The sequence below is a fragment of the Beta vulgaris genome, chromosome 4, assembly GCF_026745355.1.
Source record: "Beta vulgaris subsp. vulgaris cultivar EL10 chromosome 4, EL10.2, whole genome shotgun sequence".
NCBI lineage: Eukaryota > Viridiplantae > Streptophyta > Magnoliopsida > Caryophyllales > Amaranthaceae > Beta > Beta vulgaris.
The window spans coordinates 21613609-21635398 of NC_079205.1; the positions used below are offsets into that span (position 1 = coordinate 21613609).

The 21790-nt window shown below is 36.7% G+C and overlaps 3 protein-coding genes across 3 annotated transcripts; all 3 read left to right on the plus strand.

Annotated features, from left to right (window-relative positions):
- The first annotated feature begins 1985 nt into the window (after positions 1-1985).
- Positions 1986-3675, plus strand: LOC104883040 (histone acetyltransferase HAC1). Its single transcript, XM_048641837.2, has 3 exons — positions 1986-2280; positions 2373-2651; positions 3480-3675. The coding sequence occupies exons 1-3, from the start codon at positions 2014-2016 to the stop codon at positions 3633-3635; spliced, it is 702 nt and encodes a 233-aa protein (XP_048497794.1). The 5' UTR covers positions 1986-2013; the 3' UTR covers positions 3636-3675.
- Positions 3676-6280: 2605 nt separating this feature from the next.
- On the plus strand, positions 6281-7726 carry LOC104907380 (protein FAR1-RELATED SEQUENCE 5-like). Its single transcript, XM_010696306.3, has one exon. The coding sequence runs from the start codon at positions 6281-6283 to the stop codon at positions 7724-7726; it is 1446 nt and encodes a 481-aa protein (XP_010694608.3).
- A 4130-nt stretch (positions 7727-11856) lies between these two features.
- Positions 11857-12714, plus strand: LOC125496552 (uncharacterized). The gene has a single exon (XM_048642048.1). The coding sequence runs from the start codon at positions 11857-11859 to the stop codon at positions 12712-12714; it is 858 nt and encodes a 285-aa protein (XP_048498005.1).
- Positions 12715-21790: the final 9076 nt, after the last annotated feature.

Genomic DNA, 21790 nt, shown 5'->3' on the forward strand with positions numbered 1-21790 from the left:
TCTGAAACACTACGCACAACCCTGTATGATGAGAAATCACATAGTATCAAGGACTTGGAGCATTATCTCACAGATTATTTGGATTTGATAAAAACGCGATACCGCTTTTGGAACAGGACTGGGGGAGCAGATCATTTTTTCGTTGCTTGTCATGATTGGGTATGTCTTCCAAGTCCAGTTAATAATCTTAATTTTGTTTTTTCGTGTATCTGTTAGAACTTGGAAGTCACTTAAGTGTTCTAAGTATATTTTTTTGATGATTTCTTAATCTCTAGCTTAATAAAACCAAATCTTTGCATGATATGGTCAGTGGTCATGCTTTGTATTTGCATCAGCAACATTAACATATGCAACACTTTTGCCTTTATTACTATGCTTTCAACTGAAAGAATTTATAATGAGTATAAGAAGTCTTCCTTTGTTCTCTTCAGGTTTTTAATTAATTTTACCCCCTTCTTTCTGGAATTTTATTTGATTTTATATTTTTTAGGATTCTATTGTATTAGCTGATTTAGGGTTCATTTTATTTGAAAATTGTAGTTCTTATAAGTTTTTAGTGCGTTGTTGGATTTTATGATTTAATTCATGTTATTTCAAGGAATTCAACAGATTGTGCAACGTGTGAAAGAAGAAAGGGACGCAGCTATCCGACAAACGCAGCAACTCCAACAGGAATTGGTAAGCATCCTACTTGCTATGCTAGATCCAATTGTTGTCACTTATATTATGTGTATAAATTACATCTTAAGTGAGGAGGTGAAAAGAAATTAGCTCTTTACAATACGTGTACATTATGTCAAGATGTTTCATATGATGTGTTTGTGCAATGTTGTGAAGCCTAATAGGTATAGGTTGAAAGTGGCAATTTATTGAGATGGAAGATAAATCTGAAGCTAACAAGTCATATAGTGGACCTTTTATGAAACTGGATATACTTGAAATACCATCGAAATAAGGTCTATCTTCTCTTCTCATGTATGGACCTGTTGCCGTATTAGGAAGTGCATCATGCCCTTGCGTGACTGATATAAGCAAGTCCTTCCCAGATATCCATGCATAGGTTTATTTGTTCTCAGAGAATCACAAGAAATAACTTCACAGTCTGCATTATTGCCTTTGTGGCTTGCTAGTTTAAGTGTGACATAGGTTTATTTGTTCTTCTACCTGTTTTACTTCTGGTTGCTTGAAAATTGGCTCCCCAGTTTTAACTTTTGAGTAGTTTTATTCTGAAAGGGATGTGTCTTCATTTAGAAAAAGAGTTAGGCCTTAACATAGTGAAGAATACTAGGGCGGCAATGTTATGGCAGCTATGTCTAATGCCTATTGGGTTATGTCTGATGCAAATTTATAAAGGTTTGCTTTTGCTAGCTCTATTATTGCTGATTTATCATTCATGTTCTACTAAATGATTATTACGACTCATATCATATACTACTATTAGGCTATGGATTTTTAGCTCTATTAGATTGTGATAGTTAAAGAAAAGGATAAACCATCAAATGAGCCTGTCAAGGCGATCATCAGATCCTTTTATTGGCGAGGGCTCATGCTATTTAGGTGCAGGGGTACCCTTCGGTTGGCAAATAGACACTGAAAAGGCTGAAACAGACAGTTTTACCTGATCTTTCAATGCAGTGCCATTAGAGTATTATCATATTACGGGCTGTTGTATTTCTTGAAGAGTTTCTTTAGTCGACTACCTATGATAAGAAGTTGGATTGCATATTGTTATTGTTTTGTGGAGCTATGAGTTAGGTCTCAATCTAGGCATGAGTGAACCATCACCACTATAATGGTCTCATCATTGCAGTGATCTATTGACTATCTTGTGCAACGATTATGTGATATACCTTTGCAAATATGTGGCCCTGGTTAATCGCTGACTTAGAAGTTGCTTCTGTTTGGTGGTTCTGCTGTAAATTGCTTGTGCAGCTTGTCATAGTCTACCGTAAAATTAATCTGTTCTTTTTTTATTGATTGCAGAGCAAAGCTAAGGCAGAAAAAAATCAAGCGATGGAACACTCAATGAGTGAAAACTCCTGTCAGTTATGTGCTGTTGAGAAGCTCACTTTTGAACCGCCACCTATTTATTGTACTCCATGTGGTGCTCGAATAAAACGAAATGCGATGTATTACACTGTTGGAGCTGGTGATACACGTCACTCTTTCTGTATTCCATGTTATAACGAAGCGCGTAGTGATACAATTGCTATTGACGGAACTGCAATTCCCAAGATTAAGCTGGATAAAAAGAAAAATGATGAAGAGACAGAAGAATGGGTAAGTTTCTCAGTTGGATGTTTGATGTCGTTGCAGCCATAGGTAACTCCATTTTATGGTTCTCTTACGATTCATACTATTCTTCTTTGCAGTGGGTGCAATGTGATAAATGTGAAGCCTGGCAGCATCAGATATGTGCGTTGTTTAATGGAAGACGGAATGATAGTGGTCAAGCTGAATACACATGTCCTTATTGCTATATGCAAGAGATTGAAAGGGGAGAGTGTAAGCCATTGCCGCAAAGTGCCGTTCTTGGGGCAAAAGATTTGCCAAAAACGATTCTCAATGACCACATTGAGCAACGGCTATTCAAAAGATTGAAACAAGAGAGACTAGATAGGGCGAGAGTCCAGGGAAAAAGTTACGATGAGGTAATTTTTAACTGGCATCATGGTGATTTTATCAATTCCTTGTGTTGGCTGTTGTTTGCATAATAGGTGAGATGTCTATTATGTGCTACTTGTATTATTTGAATTACAGATCTTCATGGCCAGTGAATGAGTGTAGATTTGGTCTCTCTTAGATTTCTGATGTACTAGATTGCTCTTTAGGTATATCTACTCTCAAATCATATTGATTTCCAGAATTAGAAGTCAGTCTATTTCTCATAGCCTGTTTCTATGAAGTGCAACTGTAATTTGTCCATCATTATGTCCTTTCATTATATGGGATCCTTTACGTTTCATTGATTATATATTTTGTCCAAAATTTTCCTTCCTGTCTACAGAATTTCTTGAATTTGGACACAAGGTACCAGTGATGGAAAATTACTCTCCATATTGATGTCAAGATGAAATAGTACTATATTAGATATGGATGGAATCCTTTAATATGCACCCAGACACATCCGAAGTAGAAGACAGGGAGGGATAGGGGGGGAGGCTAGAATATTTTTACATATTCACTCACCGTATCAGTCCATGGTCGACTTTGCCTTTAAGATCTAGGAGTGTAGAGAAAGAACATATCTGCCAACTGTACGCTTTAGGCCTTCCTTTTTCTCTGTGTGTGTGTGGGGTATTTTATAACCTTTTTGTTTTAATTTTGTAAAGTCTTCCAAACAACATGGAAGAGTAATATATAGCTGTCTTGCTGAACTATTTGAAAATGCAGTGTCATAGATACATTAAGGTTGGTATATCTTTGCTTGTGTCAGATACAGTAACACCTCTGGATTCTGAATTCATTTTTTTTTTCAGGTTCCTGGAGCAGATGGAATTGTTGTTAGAGTTCTGTCATCTGTTGACAAGAAGTTGGAAGTAAAGCCACGGTTTCTGGAGATTTTCATATGTGAGCAGATGGAATTATTCATATGGGATCTGCAATATTCAGGAACAAAAATACTAGAAATATAACTTTTTACCTATGTATAATTTATTATGTATTAATTTAGCGTAAAAAAAAATAATTTTTTTTTTATATATTTTTTTGGGCCTAAAATGCTCCGGTTTTCCCAAAAAACCGGAGCATTTGGAAGCACAAATGCTCCGGTTTTTAAGGAAAACCGGAGCATTTGTGTTGCCAAATGCTTCGGTTGCAACCGGAGCATTTGTAAGAGTCTCAAATGCTCGTATGGCGTATGCTACGCGTGCAAAACGGAGCATTTGCGGCTTAAAAAACCGGAGCAATTGAGGTTTTTTCTACTAGTGTTCCCATTCCCTTGGTTCCCATTAGGCTTCCGACTAGGATACCTATTGTCTTTTTCAGTTTTGTGAAATCCACCATTATGCTTAGGCTTCTTATCTTCAATTTGTTGGTTCCCATTATTGTTATACTTCCTCTTTTCCCCAGAGGAAGTCCCTTCAATCTCCCTTCCTTTAATTCCATATAAGTGAGCAGCTCTACCATAAATTTAATCAAGAGTCTCAAAACTTACTCCTCCCAACTTACTTTGGAGAGTTAAGGTTAACCCATGCTCAAACCTTTGGGCCTTCAAAGTCTTAGATGGTACTATCTCAGGTGCGAACCTCATTAACTCCAAAAAATTTGTTATAATACTCATTAACAGACATAGTCCCCATCCTTAGATTGGTGAACTCCATAGCCTTTTGCTTCCTTAAGTATGCAGGATAAAACTTAGTCCTCAGGGTATCTTTAAACTCGTTCCACCTAAAGTCCGGATCCTCTAAAAGATCATTTTTCCTTTATTTCCACCATAGGTCTGCCACATCTCTCAAATAATAAACAACATTATTAACTCTATGGTTTTTAGGACACACTATGGCATCAAAAAGCTTATCAAATTCTCGTATTCAGTTTTCTAACCAGTTGGGTCTTCTTTCCCATGGTAAGGCTGAGGTCTGACTGTTGTTATCCTCTTAAAGACCTCACGAAAAAATTTCACTCTACTTGATTTCTTGATTAGCTATCACATGAGTGATGTTTTCAGATATCTTTGCTAGCCTTATCTTCTAACCATAAAACTCATACTCGACTACTTCTTTCTGCCATTCTCATAGAAATAAGAGTGTTTGAGGATAAATCTCAACTAACATTCATAGAATAGTTGTGTAACTACCAAAAAAATTCAATAAGCATGTAAGTATAACTAGTTCAAAACATAACAATCATATACTTCATATATCATGGCAAATATTATGCCTTATACATAACAACTACTAAAATATTTGAGTGTATCAAAATATTTTGAAGACAATTAGGCCGCTTCATGGCCAAAACAAAACTATATATGTCTAGGTTATTGAAGACTTCAAACTCTGGTACGTAGTCTGTCTTAATAGCATTCTCCAGCTCATCAATGGCCATATAATCAGACTGGCCTGAGTATTTTGAGAGGTAAAAAAAATACACATAGTACTACTATTTGCTCGCTAATGCAGCATAACTCCTTGCTTATCCCATTCATAGGGGATAACATAAACTTTTTCCTCAACTTCCAACAACAATCATATAAAAGAAAAAAAAAATCGAAATATTACAAGAACATCATAAAAGTAATATTAATATATGTTAACTAAAAAAAATATGGTCCAAAATTTGTACTAAATGCACCACTATGGCTTAAAATATTCATTTCAAAAATTTTAAAGTGTACTTGATTTCAAGATATAGAATAGCCTAGGTGATTATAGCTCCCAGGTAAGGAAGCTACCCACAGCGTCGGGGAGAGCCTTCCTAATCCAAGACAGAGCTTGTCACCCCAACATATCTACACCCTTCATCTTTCCAAATAAAATTATAAATATATATATATATATATATATATATAGGGAATATATCTAATGAGAAGGGCTTATTTAGATGAGAAATGAGAAGTTGTAATCTCAACCGTTGATTTACAATTGAAGGCTAAGATGCAATTCCTCATTAAACCCCAAGCATAATTAGAAATAACCTTTTTTTTAAAAAAAAAATCTCTAATCAGTGACTTTACGTCTACCTTCCTTCTCCATTATATTAGTTTGCAATTTCTCGAAGAATTGCTCTGCAATTTCTTCGAAAACTTACTCTGCAATTTCTCTAAAAACTTCATGAGTTAATTCAATCTTTTCATATTCTCCAATTCAAGTTTCTTGCTATTGAAAAGGTAATTATCAGTTTTGATTCTTTTCTTCGCCATCGTCGACGAAAGGGCGAAATTTGTATATGTAAATTGTTGATCTTGTAGCTTATTATGAAAAGGAAAAAATTATGTTATAATTTTAATTCTAATTCACATATTTTCTCTCTAATTATAGTGATGGATCTTATGGAGCAAGATGAAGTAATTTATTCTACACTAAGTAAACCAAGTGTTTGTTCTAATCTTCTTATTGAAATCCATCCAAATTGTGAAGAAGAATTCAGGCCAAAGACAGGTATGACCTTTGAATCACTCAAAGAAGGGATAGATTTTTACAAAGTATATGCACATTTGGTTGGTTTTAGTGTACGACTATCATCTGAAGTAAAAAAAGATGGGATTGTTCATTGGAAACATGTAGTTTGTAACAAAGAGGGGTGGCATAAAGAAAAGGACCTAGAAACAACCGAATTGCAAATGGAGTTAGAGTTACCAGAAGATGATGAAAATAATGGGGAGAAAAAAAATAAACAAACAAGAAGAAGAAGTATAACCAGAGAAGGTTGTAAAGCTCTTTGTGTTTTTAAGATGACTGTAGATGGAAAGTATATGATCCTTAGAGTTCATGAAGGACATTCACATGCACTTGCTACACCCTCAAAAAAACCAATGTTAAAGTCAGCAAGAAAGGTAAACACAATGCTCAAGGGTATGCTAAAAACATACCATCGATCTAATATTGGGGATTCAAAAGCATATAATATACTAAGAGATCAAGTAGGAGGAACAGAAAATATTGGTTGTATGCGGAGGGATTTGCAAAACTTTCACAGAAATATAAAAATGTTACTAAAAAATTCTGATGCCCACATATTTATAACCAACTTTTCAAGAATGAAAGCAAGGAATCCGTCATTTTACTATGCCTATGAAGTTGATGAAGAGAGAAGATTGAAACATGCTTTTTGGGCAGATGGTATTTGTAGAAAAAATTTTGCATTGTTTGGTGATGTTATCTCTTTTGATACGACTTATAGAACCAACAAGTATTCCCTGATATTTGCACCTTTTACTGGGTTGAACCATCATAGGCAAGCAATCACTTTTGGAGCTGCATTTTTGGCTAATGAGAAAGAAGAAAGTTTTGTGTGGGTGTTTGAGAAGTTCGTAGAAGTAATGGGGGGTCGCAAACCTGTATGTATTATTACTGATCAAGATCCCGCTATGAAAAAAGCCATTGATGTTGTATTCGACACATCAATACATAGATATTGTGTTTGGCATATTATGAGAAAGGTTTCAGAAAAGGTCGGTGGTGCTTTAAACTCAAATGAGAATTTTCATAAAAAGTTAAAGGCTTGTGTTTGGGTTTCTGAGACCCCTGAAGAATTTGAAAGCAGTGGGTTGTCCATTATTTCAGAATATGAATTAGAAACAAATGATTGGTTTAAACAAATGTTTGGCATGAGAAATACGTGGATTCCATGTTATTTTAGGGATGTTTATTTGGTTGACTTGTTGAGGACAACTTCAATATCAGAGAGTGAAAATTCAATGTTTGGAAATTTTCTCAATAAACAATTAAGCTTGGTTGAGTTTTGGATGCGATTTGATTTTGCCATTGAGATTCAGAGAGAGAATGAGAAAGAATTAGATTATGCAAACTCATCTTCAATCCCTAAACTAAAGACTGATAATGATTTGGAGAAGCATGGTCGTGGGATCTATACACATACAAACTTCTACATATTCCAGGATCAATTATGGCTTGCTTGCATGCATTATACAGTTGCACGTATAGAAGAAGAAGATGAGAAAACAATCTATTCAGTTGTAAATAATTGCAAAGAAAGCACTAAGCCAAGTGTCACAGCTAGCAAACAAGGAGTTAAGGGATTGATATACATTTTACAACGATGTTAGATTGGAGTATAATGATGCTACTGCCTTAGAACCAAGACTTTTTTTCGTTCTTAGCTTATTGTACTCTAAAATTTTGATGTATTAATACATTCTTATTAGTTCCTGCTTATGGAAAAAAAATTTACTTTTTAATGTTTCTAGTTTGACTAATTAAGTTATACTTCTTTTGTTTGATTGATTCATGCTTGTGTTATGAAAGGAAGCCTACGTGGGAGTTGAACCCACATCTTTTGTGCAAAAGCACAATGCTCTACCGATTGAGCTAGTAGGCCAAAGGATTATACCATAATATCAGCCATCTAGCAACAATAGAACAAAGAAAAAAATGAAGTCTGCATATACAATGTAGCACCACAAAGTGAATGAACTTTGCATACAATGTCTGCACATACTCAGATGTTGTTAAAACATATTTTCCTTGACTTAATATACTCAAAATCCATTACAAATTATAGTTGCTCTTAAAATACAAGATTCTATTTGCAACAAAAATTTACTCCGTATGCTCATAACAACTGTGCTCAAAAAATTATAGTTACTCTGTATGCTCAAAATCCATTACAAATTATAGTTACTCTGTATGCTCAAAAAATTATAGATACAAAGTGACAACAAATGTACTTAATACCCAAAAGTCAGCTAAATTTGGTAACTAGACATTATTAAAATTTACGTTCATAGAGTAATATAATACATTTGGAAGTAAACTGAAAAGTAAAATAGAAAGGAGCAAAAAGATAACAGATCCAGTTCAAGTTTTGCTTCTAATTAATCCACATATACAAAGTATTCATCCGTGTTACTGGATCTAGAAAATTATTCTATATTCAGTTGATTAAACTTAGAAAACTAATTATTCGAAGTCGATTCAGTTCGAATAAGAGAATCAAAATGACGATTCCAAGAAGTAAAACAAAATTCAAATTTGTACTACCTAACCAAACAAATTAACGATAATTACTAAGAATTTGATTTCAACAACCTTCAATTTATAGCCAAATATCAAGAAAACCCTTAATTTGAATGAAAAAGATATAGACCAAATTCTTACTTGTAATTTAGGAACCCCAAAGCCTTTAATTCACCTCTGGTCTTCCATTCTCAAACAAAGATAATCCTAAATTAAGGGGAATCTTTCATTGTGAGAAGGTGTGAGTAGGCGGTGGAACAACTGATGAGAGATTTGATAAAATGATGAATATGGCTATACGAGTAAAAGAAATTGCGAAAAAAAGAGACAAGGGTTTTATATTTTTGTGAGTTTTAATGATGTTTATATCTTAACCGTACATGATACATCTAACGGTTGAGATTACTACTTCTCATTTCTCATCTAAATAAGCCCTTCTCATTAGATATATTCCCTATATATATATATATATATATATGTGTATATATATATATATATATAATATATATATATATATATATATATATATATATATATACCTTTTTTGTGGCACTAGCAAGATGCATCTATACAGATCGTCAAAAAGAAAATAATTAAACTCGACAAAAACAATTTAGAATGCAAATGCGAAACTCTATATGCCCATCTTATGTCTACCCATCAATTTTAATGTTCAACTTTGATCTTTTCAAGACCTAAAAAACTGATACCACTTTGTAACACCACTTTGTAACACCCCTAAATTACTTGCTTTTAAATAAATAATTTAGTAAATAATATTTGAGTAATTTGGGAGTTAACGCCACGTGACTAACACGCTTTCGGCAACCAACTACTAACTAACAAAATAACTTACAGCGGAAGAATTTAACCAAAAATAATAATACTTCTTTATTAATAAAAGTAAATATTGTCTCAATACTCAAAATAAGAAACCCTCTAATCTAGGTGAAGATCCCCTTCCTAGTATGCTCCCATGCACATCCAAAATTCACTTGCAAATCTGCTTACCAAAAAGGTAAACAGGGCAAAGCCAAATAGGAAAAATAAAATACGCGTCAGTATAAAACTAAGTACTAAATGTACTAGATAAGTAACACATTTGTTAGTTCGTAACAATTTTTCATTTCGAAAACTTCATCACCAATAATTCAAAAATAACTCTTTAAGAATAAACTATTTTCAAACACTTAATAATAATTCAACAATATCATTTTAAGAACAAACTATTGCCAAACACTTGAATAATAATTCAAGAACAATCTTTTAAGAACAAACTCTTTCCAAACACTTGAATAGTAATTCAAGAATAACCTTTTAAGAATAAACTATTTCCAAACAACTTGGATTAAAAATAATCCTGAAAACAATTCCTCTTCTTATCTCCCCTTCTATTTTGCTAAGTATGCACAACCCCCTCCCCCAAGCTAGTCATCCCATCACGAAACTATATCAAGGGGTAACTATAATTGCCAACAAGTGGACTTTGAAGCTCTTGATATTAATCAAAAGAAAATAATAATAATATGACTTGTAAGTCATGAATAAACCTCCTTTCCTCATAAACAACTTTTTGAACATTCAGAGTTCATAAAAAAAACAAATCAACCTTTCCTTGTAAAAATAATTTAATTTTCCAAAAAGGATCACAAAACTTCTCTATATAAAAATGATTGATAAAATCATTCCTTCTTTCACTTCCAAGAGTGAATAATAAAATATTATAACCATTTTAAACCAAATTTCTAAACCAATCCAACCAATAAAATCAACAAACAACTTTATCATATAAAACCACATTTTAAAAGATCTAGCTACATAACGTACCTTGATCTTGCACAAACTAATACTAGTATATTCACTTATTCTTATACTTGAGCTTTCTCATAACCAACCAATAAGCAATCTACCACATGAACTTAATCATGAATTTAAACATGAATGACCTATCATGAGCATAATATTTTTGAGTAAGAAATATGAAAATATTATTCTTAAACCAAAGAAAATTGAAACTTGAATAAGAAATATAAAACTAGAATAGATAGGAAGAGAAAGAAGAACTTTGAAGTAAGAGATTATGGATTCTTCAAAGTTTTTGTGTGGAAAAGCTGGCTTAAGGTATGAGGTATTTATAGGAGTAGAATAGGTAGTACTTAATTTCAAAAATTAAATAGTTTGTAACCTTCACCATAAATTAGGAGATTAAAACAAGATTTGTAACCTCCATCATAAATTTGGAAGTTATAGGAAAATAAAACTCCCTCCAATTACCATAAATCCCGTAGGAATATATGGCCCCTAAAAACATTTTTTTTCTTTTTTTGGTTTTCTAAAATTTTTTGACTAGGATTTAATACCAAAAGCTTCACAAATCCAATTTTGGTGCCATATTTCCGCCAAAATAATTTAAAACCAATAAAAATACTAAAATACCCTTTGCTTAAAATATTTATTTTGGAAAATAAATACTAAAAGTATGGGGTATTACAAATTTATACTAATTTGAACTTTAAACTTTGTTGTTGATTATTGAAGCTAGCTAGTAACGGAGTGCTAGTGACAGAGTGTTGAGTTTGATTTCCCTATTTACAACCTTGATATTGGTATGATATCGCTCATATTTAACTTTCTTTAATTTCATATTAGTAAATTGGTTTATATGTGTAAATTGTTTATATATATGTGCAAATATGTATATATGTATCGCTGAATTAAGATTAGATGTAAAATGCTTTGTTGTTCAAAAACCTACGTATATATGCATCATCATATCATATGCCTAGATACCCGTTCGAGACTTACTTATTAGGAGTAAGTCTTGAATAGTCCCCAATTTGGGGCTGTTCTTAGATGTTTGATCTCGCTTAGGTGGTGAATGTATGTCGTTATTTCGATTCTATAGAGGAAAATCTTGGCTCGTCGTTTCCCTACTTTTGTTCTCTAGGTACATATGTAGATATAAGTAACTATATATCTACATCGTGTACTTGGCGTACTGTAGGGAAATGCTGCTGGATTTTCCGTAGAATCGAAAAGAAGACATACATTCACTAATGAGATTAGACATCTAAGGATGGATTAGGTTGGAGTGATAAGGTCCCTTGGAAAGCATGCCTAATTTTATTAAATGTATATCGTTCATAAACTTTAATCATGTAATGAAGTTCGTTTGACATGAGGTACTTGTTTCTTGTGTTTAATTAGAGGTCTGATTGAAATGAATCGTGCATGGATGTATGGTAGTCGTGACACGAGTGAATTCGTGGATGGGGTCTTTGGATTTTGTGATGATGCATTAAGTCATCAGGCTGTAACGGGAACTGAGGGGTTTTATTGTCCTTGTGTTAATTATGGCAATATGGGCATGGTTAGTAACATTGGGTCGCTAAGGGAGCATATCTTTCGTCGCGGGTTTAGGCAAGACTACCATGTATGGGTTTGGCATGGTGAGGAGCGAATATATGATGGTGGGAATGCCGTTGTTAACGATGTGCATGAAAGAGGTGAGTTTGATGTCATTGAGAATGACAAGAACCTCGATGACGAATATGAGAATATTGAATTAGAGGATGATGATGATGGGGACCATATAGAGGAGATGATTTTGGGAGTGGATGATCATGCTGGGAAATGGCCTCGTATTTTTGAGTGCACGGCCATGATAACACTCTTAAACATCAAGACGAAAGTCGGTATAAGGGACTCAGATTTCACTTCCTTATTACAAGCATTTGGTGATATGTTTCCGGACGACCATGAACTACCGAAGTCGAACTATTATGCTGAGAAACTGATGTGTCCCTTCGGATTGGAGTACCAGAAGATACATGCTTGTCCAAACGATCCTGTGCTACATCAAAATGAACATGCGAATATGGATGAGTGTCCTCGATGTGGGAAGTCGCGTTATAGGCGTGCAGGGGTTGGTTATAAGAAAGGGCCTCCAGCAAAGGTGATGTGGTATCTTCCGATTATCCCACGATTCAAGCGCATGTTTTCAATCAAGAAAGATGCTAAGAACTTGAGGTGTCATGCAACGAAGGAAAAAGGATGGTTTTCTCAAACATCCGACTGATGCTCCTGAGTGGAAAGGTATCAATCATCTGCATAAGGCCTTTGGTGCCGAGGATAGAAATTTGAGGCTTGGCCTATGTACGGATAGGATGAACCCATTTAGCACTCTTAGTTCTCAACATAGTACATGGCCGGTTCTTCTAGTTATATACAACTTGCCTCCTTAGTTGTGCATGAAACACAGGTAAATCATGTTGTCGATTCTTATTTAAGGGCCGAAATATCCTAGAAACAACATAGATGTCTACCTCCAACCACTTGTTGATGATTCGAGAAAAATGTGGGATGAAGGAGTTTCTGTGTATGATGCACATGTTGATGAGGTATTCACATTGCGTGCCATGCTTTTAGACACTCTTAATGACTTTCCTGCTTATGGAAACTTATTTGGGTACAAGAACAAAGGGAAGAAAGCATGCTCGATTTGCATCGACGACACAGAATTTAAATACATTTCTACTTGCCACAAAGAAGTTTATATGTGGACCCGAAGGTTCCTTTGATGCAACCATCCTTATCATAATAACAAGAAGGCATTCGATGGAACAGTTGAGGAAGGGGTTGCTCATAGGCCATTGACTGGTATTGAGGTTTTTAATCAGGTCAAGGGAACTGAAACGATATTCGGCAAAGGAGCAGGTGATGGTGGTAAGGGACTTTGGAAAAAGGAGTCTATTATGTGGAAACTTTCATATTGGAAGGATCTAGAGGTTAGACATTGTCTCGACGTCATGCACATAGAGAAAAATGTATGTCTTCTTCTTATGAATATTCCACATAAGACAAAAGATAGCAAAGGAGTGCTACTGTACCTGGAAAGTGAGGGGGCTTCGACCAGAGTTATGGGCTCAAAAGAGGGACACTAAGAAAAGAAAGAAAAAAGAGAAAGTGTTTGGCAAAGGAAAAGGAAAGGGAAAAAAGGAGGAAATTGAAGAAGGGTCGGCTGTAAGAAATAAAGGAAAAGGAAAAAAAAAGCTGATTGATGATGATAGGAACTATTTGCCTCCGGCTTGCTACACTCTATCTAAAGCTAAGAAACGACTTTTTTGCGAGTCTATGTACAACATTAAGGCTCCATCATGGTACTCATCGAACATGAAAAGATTTGTTACCTTAGACAGTGAGTTGAAGCTATCGAGTATAAAGTCTCACATAGGGATGGGCAAGTGTCGGGTTTGGGTCGGGTCCAGCTGGACCCTAGACCCGGACCCTAAATTTTTTTTTTAAACCCTGACCCGGACCCTAAGGGTCTGAAAAAATTGGACCCTGACCCGGACCCTTAGGGTCTGGAGGGTCCAAGCCTAAATTCTTTATTTTTGCATAATTTTCAGCATTATTAATATCAATATTCATCTGAAATTCGCATGAAACAAACATAAGAATTCGCATGAAACAAACTTAAGAATTCGCATGAAACAAACACAAACAAATAAATTGAAAAAAATCAAAACAAACACAAACTTATAAACTGAAAAAAAAAACGAAACTAACACAATTCACAAACATATAAACTGAAAAATAACGAAACAAAAACACAAACATGCAAACTGAAAAAAATAAACAAACACAACTTACATAAGAGTTCAGAATGGGTGTTTTACTTTAGGTTTTAGTCTTTTAAAAACTCATTTTTTTTTTCTAAAAAAAAGATAAAATGTATATAGTAAATAAGTTTAGGGTCTAAGGGTCGGGTTTGGGTAGGGTCTGGGTCCAAAATTTTAAGACCCGGACCCTAAAAAATTCACTTGGACCCAGACCCGGACCCGGATCCTTAGGGTCTGAAAAAGTTGGACCCTGGCCCTTAAATTAGGGTCGGGTCCAACAGGGTCCGGGTAGGGTCCTGGACCCATGCCCATCCCTAGTCTCACAATTGTCATGTAATGATGCACGTATTCTTACCGATTGCAATTCGAGGGATATTGCCGAAACACGTGAGACATACCATAACAGAGTTATGTTCTTTTTTCAATATTATATGTAGCAAAACGTTACAACCGTCGAAGCTTGATGCTCTCTAGGATGGCATGATAGAGACTTTGTGCAAGTTTGAGATGTATATCCCACCTGCTTTCTTCAACATTATGATCCATTTGGTTGTACATCTAGTTCGAGAGATTAAGCTATGTGGTCTGGTGTTTTTAAGGTGGTGCTATCACTTTGAGAGACATATGGGCTCTTTGAAAGATAAAGTAAGGAATCCAGCATAACAGAAGGAAGTATTATTCAGGGGATTGTGAGTGAAGAGGTCAGTAATTTTGTGGCCGAGTTCTTAACCAATGTTGATCCTATTGGATTTCCTACATCTCGACATGAGGGCAGACTCGAGGGTAAAGGTACACCTGGCTCCAAAATGATTGTACCTCCTGTTGAAATGCGCATACAAGCACACTTATTTGTATTGCAGCATATGGTACATGTGACAGGCTAAAGTCGTATCACCTAATAAAAAGTAATCCAAAAGTCCTCTAACAAATAGTAGTCAGGGAAGTAGGGTTGAATCCACAGGGAAAAACAGCGTTCTTTTCCTAATTGTCAATCAAATCTAGATTATAGGGAACGAGTGTTGTATGTTATTACGCTAAACTGAATAATAACTAAATCAAGAATATCAATAATAAAAAGCCTAGGGTATGGGTTACCAATAAACAATAATTCCAGGATGAAACACAACAATCAATCATTAATAATGCAGTTAAACAAGTTGGTTTGTTCTCTCGAATCGAAATCAACCATAAAATGATATTAACAGGCTCTCGCAATTTATTAATACCAAAACTACCTATTAAAACTAGCCTTAATATCAAGTTTATACCTCTCGGCGCATAACTTAATATTGCAATACTATAACAATCAAATCTGGCCAAATTAGATTGAATAGAGATAATACATCCAATAGGAATCAACAAACATCATCAAATATCAATACTTTATAAACATCCTTCATAATTGATCATGGATCCCCTAAACCCTAGAAATAAACTACTCAATCATATTTGAAACAAACATGCTCATGGTGAAATAAGTAAACAAGATGAATAAATAATCAAGAACTAAACAAGAATAATAAAGGAAGAGGAAGAATACCAATTGTAGAAACAATCTTGTGAAATCCACACTTCTATTGAAAGTTCAATGAATAAGAATGAGAAAAACAATACTAGGGTTCTTAGGTAAATAAGATAGTGCTTAGAAACTAAAAGTCGAAATTCTAATAATAAAACGCGGTCTATTCATTCTGAAAAGATAAGTATTTATATGTCCATCAAAACTGGCGCAACACACACTCAAAAAAAAGCTTTAAAAAGTCCCCCCGACCTGCCCGGGCGGATTTCACCCGATCGGGCAGTCATCAGGTGCTTAGTTACTTCGTCGCGCCCGACCGGGCGCATTCCAGTTCTTCAATCTCACTTGTTCTCGCTTCGCCCGACCAACCCGGGCGGATTTCTCCCGTCGGGCCCGCGAGTAAAATTCTCTTGGCTCTTTCAGTCTCTGAATTTGGCTAAGTCAAGTCGCCCGACCAACCCGGGCGGTCATCAGCTTTTTTATGCCCAAAATTCGACCCTCAAAATATCATAACTTCTGGGTTAATTATCGGAATTAAGCAAATGACCACTCCTTGAAAAGCTCTTGAACCATAGAATCCAACTCATGCAAAGTGATCGTGCTCCCAAAAATACACCGTCTCTTGTAGTGGTATAAAAGAATAGGAAATACACCAAAATATGCTAATTCCTACAATAATTAATCTGAGAACACAAACACACTACAAGGAGCTTATTAGTACTAAAAAGGGCTCCGAAGAGCGCAACTAAGACCAATAATTCACGAGGGACGGGGGTAAAAACTCTATATAAAATAGACATATCAAACTCCCCCAAGCTATACTTTTGATTGTCTCTAAGCAAAACCTGTCTAAAAATCAAGAGTTCAAGGAAGTAATAGTGGTTTCACCCCATCACAGAATTTTCGCAAAAGGGAATACTTAGATGACGATAGATCGAATCCAAACACACCACAAATCATAATCTGTAAAGCTCAACAAGAAGTACCAATCAGGGATAAGAATCAAGAGAGGCCACTAAATATACGCTACAAATCAATGAGAAGGATCTCGCTAGGGAACTCTCCACTCATTTGTAAAGCACTCTCCAAGCAGTTAAAATGATTGCTTCTGTCCAACCCCCAGTACCCGTCCCAACTCTCACACTTATGTGTTTGAAGGGTGATATATAACACTCAATTGCTCCGCTTCACCAAGTTAGTTCATAGGCTTGTATCATCTCTCCACATCAGGTAGTTATACATGCAAACAAATCATATGTCTCATTAAAGATTGTAATGGGGCTTAGGGTAGTAGGTGTGGCAAATATTTGGGAATGTGGTGCTCAAGGGAGTGAAGTATTACTACAACTTTGTATGAGACACCACACGCGATATATTCGATTGCAACACAGCTGTAACAAATTTCTTTTTCATTTCATCTCCTTTCATATGATCCAAGTAAGGACTTCCAATGTGACATTTTTTCATAATGAGATCTTTTTTCTCTTAATTTTTTTTTCTTTTCCTTGGAAGCCGTACTTGTCTCATTTTTAAAAGTTTTCTACTTTAGCTACTAGCTAATGAGGATTTGGACTCGAAAATAATCATGCGGAGCCCTTTTCTTTTGTTCATGTACTCAATCATATTTTGTTCTCTGTTTCTTCCAATTTTCATTCATACCAACAACCAATTTCACAATCAAACGTTAGCCAACCAAGAATTCCTAAATACTTCACTGCCAATGGTAGAGGGACGTATTTTTGGAAAATGAGGAGCTCATAATGTGGTTGTCAAAAGAAATAGGCTCAGCTCAGAGTGGTTAACTAGGGGAAATAAATGCAGGGAAGGCTATTTAGTCTTGTGATGCGATTTCCTACGAGAGTCATAACCATTTCTGTTTAGAGATTATATAGCTAATGCATCAACGGAGAGAAAACACAAGTTCTAACATCCCTCATGAAGTGGGCATACACACAAGAAAACACAATGTTATGGCACAAAACTCATAGTTAAGCCTAAACGTGCTTGTAGGACATATAGAGTGCCACAATCTTGATTCTTATCATAGATCTAAGTATAAATATGCCATGCCCTGGTGATCAATCATTGTTTCATGCCCATCAACAATTTAAAGTCAAAACACCATTATGATAGTATGGGGCACAAGGAAACAACTATTCAACTTGACTTTGATTTTCAGTAAACTTCACACACCACACACATAACGAAAACAAAAACAAAGCAAAAGAAAAAGAAAAAGAAAGAAAAGAGCCACACCAAAAGAAAACATATGCTAATCCGAACTACGAAAGCCTTAAACTACCTAAAGAGGGAGAGAAGATACCATATGTACAGTAGAGATCCTCCCCCAAGCTGGACTTGGCAATGTCCACATTGTAGCAAGGAGAAGGAAAGGAACACGGGCCTCAGTCGGTCATAGAGTCAATAGCACCATCAGCAGTCTCATCCACATCCTGAGTACCAATGCCTGCGCTAGTCCCCCTAGCACCACCATATGTGGGGTTCCAAGTGTACCAACTGGGGTGGGGACCAGCCTGAGCTATCGTACCAAGCCTGCAATAGTCATCATACATAGGAATCATAGCTAGACGCTGGTCAGTGTAGATTGTCTCCACCCGGCGCTCAATAGCTTGAGTGTTAGCAGCCATATTCAGTTCCACACGCTGCAAAGTACTCATCATACCCTCAAAATCAGCTGTAGGGGGAGGGGGTTGTGAAGACGAGGAGGGGATGGAAGGGGCGGGCTCACGCCTACGGTATATCTAAGGGGGCTCAGGGACTGGACCAGTCTCAGGGGTGTGTGCCTCATCTTCAACAGGGAGAAGGCCGGTAGGTGGTTCAGCATTCTCGGAATAGTCATCTCCTATGGGTATTTGGACCAAGTGAGGATTAGGGAGGAGTATAGATTGCCGATTGGCAATCATCCACCTATATTGCCTACCGCTAGGAACAAAGTACCGGGCGTAAAGAAAGTGATTAAGGTCAAGGTAAGTGGCCCCCGGAAGAATATTGTTTCGATTCTCAACATAACCAAAGTGACAGGCGATATGGGTGACTAATCCCCCAATAACAATGGGCATAGAGGAGCGGACACTACCGTCCTCCTCAAAGGTGGGGTAAGTCGTGGAGATTTTATGTAAATCATGCATAAAAGCATATGCAAGGTCGAACTGCGTGTTCATGATAGCAGGCCATAAGTAAGTGCCAAGAGCATTTAGCTCCTCATGGTGTTGGGTTCCCACCTCCCAAAAATCGTACCGCCAAAATTTTTTAAGAGGAAGCGAATACTTGGATTATATATGGACGGACTTAATTTGCAAGTGTTGGCAATTGGGTGGTCTAACACCAGTTAAACCTTGCCAAAGAAGGCCCAACAACATGGTGGCGGATTTCTTCCTATCCCCCTAACAGTCATGCCAAACAATTGGGCAAATTGTCGAATGGTCAATTTTCGACCCACATTAGCAATCCTAAAGTACATGACATGATCATATTGGGAATTCTTACGGATTTCTATGGAACTTAGGAATTCAAGGGTGATATTAGCATAAGTTCCATGGTACATTGTAAAAAAATGACTCTATACCGACCCCAACGAACAAGAAGCGAGTGATTTGAGTGATACCCAGAGCATGCAAAAGGTCCCGATTAATAAAGCGAGTGGGTGCAATCAGATGATGTTTTAGCTTTTGAATACGTACCTTTTGGTCTTCGTCCTTGAAAATTATATAGGGGAATGTAGGATCTACCTCAATTTCCGGAGTGTTAGTCCCACGTGCACCACGTCGTGTAGCCATTTAAGATGGTGATAAACCTGCAAAACAGAGAGCAATGGTGGACAAAGTGAGAACTTCACAAAAACTTGAGTAAAATCATCTCATAGGGCACCATGAAGTGTAAGAACACAATTTGCAAGGTTAAACTAACAAGAATTATCACAAAATTCAAACCTTGACTTAATAAACCCAAGAAAGAAGAGGGAGGAGAAAAAGGAGGAGGAGAGAGAATGAGGGGAGGGGGGGAAGTATAATTGGGATAGGGAAATTGTGGAGGATGAGTGGGAAATTAAGAATTATGGAGAAAATTGAGAGTGTAGATGGTGAAAATGGATGAAGTTGGGGTTAGAGTTTGGAGAGAGAGAGAGAGAATAAGAGGAAGAAGATGAAGGTGTTGTGAGAGCTTGAAAGAGGGTGAAAAGAAGGAAAAAGAATTTCGTGGGTTTTAATCTGTGCTTGCTGCGTCTCGCCTAACCTGGCGGATTTCGCCCGACCTGCCCAGGCGGAAATTTTTCCTTAGATATTTTTCGTTTTGTGAAGTTTTGGCCAGCTTAATTGCTTGCGGGCCCGCCCGGACGGATTTCGCCTGACCTACCCGGGCGAATTTTTTTTCTTTCACATGTCATTTTGTTTCGTTTTATTGGTAAGCCACGAAAGTTCACTCACAGGCCCGCCCGGGCGGTTCCCAGTGAAGGCTATTCTTCAATTCGTCGAAGTTTGGCCCCTTTGCCCATGTGCCTGTAATGGTGTTCCAATATATGAAAATTTTCACTCCAAAAGAATAAAATAAAAATAAAAATCAAAGCTACACTAAAGGGAAGATTCGGGTTGCCTCCCTAACAGCGCTGGTTTATAAAGGTCCCGCACGACCGTTTACCTCCCTCATTCGTCTAGTGGTGATGGTGTGGAGAGGTAGAGAACCTCAATTAGACCCACGGGAGCTCCTTCATGGTACAACTTCAAGCATTGACCGTTAACTTTGAACACTTCACCTTTCTCATTCATAATCTCTATAGATCCAAATTTGTTCACCTAGTAACCGTGAAGGCCGGACCATCTAGACTTTAACTTACCAGGAAAAAGTTTGAGCCTAGAATTGTACAATAAAACCTTGTCGCCCACAGTGAACTCCCTTGGTAGGATCTTTTTGCCATGCCATCTTTTCGTTTTCTCCTTATATACTCGCGCGCTATCATAAGTCAACAATCGAAATTCATCAAGCTCATTGAGTTGTAGAAGTCGTTTTTCCCCTGCAAGTTTTTGATCCATATTAATCTCCTTGATGGCCCGGAAAGCCTTATATTCTAATTCAATGGGTAGGTGACATACTTTTCCATACACAAGTCTATAGGGGAAAGTACCAATCGGTGTTTTGAATGCAGTTCTGTAAGCCCAAAGTGTATCATCTAGCTTCGTACTCCAATCCTTCCTAGACCTTGCAACCACCTTCTCAAGAATGGACATAACTTCGCGATTAGAAACCTCTACTTGCCCACTTGTTTGGGGGTGATATGCCAATTCAGTACGATGGTAAACTCCATATTTTTTCAAAAGAGTATCCAAATGTTGTTCATGAAAATGAGAGCCTCCATCACTAATTACAGCTCGTTGGACCCCAAACCTTGGGAATATGATTTTCTTGAATAAAGCTATGACTACCTTAGAATCATTTGTAGGGGATGCCACGACTTCTACACACTTAAAGACATAATCGACCGCAACCACGATGTAACAATTTCCATTGGAAGGGGGGAACAGTCCCATAAAGTCAATATCCCAAACATCAAAATTTTCAACTTCAAGAATACCTGTTTGGGCATCTCATTTTGTCTCGAAATGTTGTCGGCCCTCTGGCAAGCGTCACATGCTATGATAAAAGATTGAGCGTCCTTGAACATTGTGGGCCAAAAGAAACCCGCCTCATGGAGCTTGGCGACAGTGCGTGAAGGACCATGATGACCTCCATAAGGCGAGTAGTGACAACGGTTCAGAATTCCAGTGACCTCCCACTCGGGAACACATTTTCGAAAAAGATCGTCTGAGCATTCACGAAACAAGAAGGGGTCATCCCAAAAGTAGAATTTAACATCGTTGAGGAACCTTTTCTTCTGTTGGTAGGACAAATCAAGGGTTAGGATACCGCCTACCAAGTAATTGGCATAGTCTGCAAACCAAGGGATCTGTGAGGTGACTGCATACAAATGATCATCAGGAAAAGAATCATCTATTGTAGTGGAG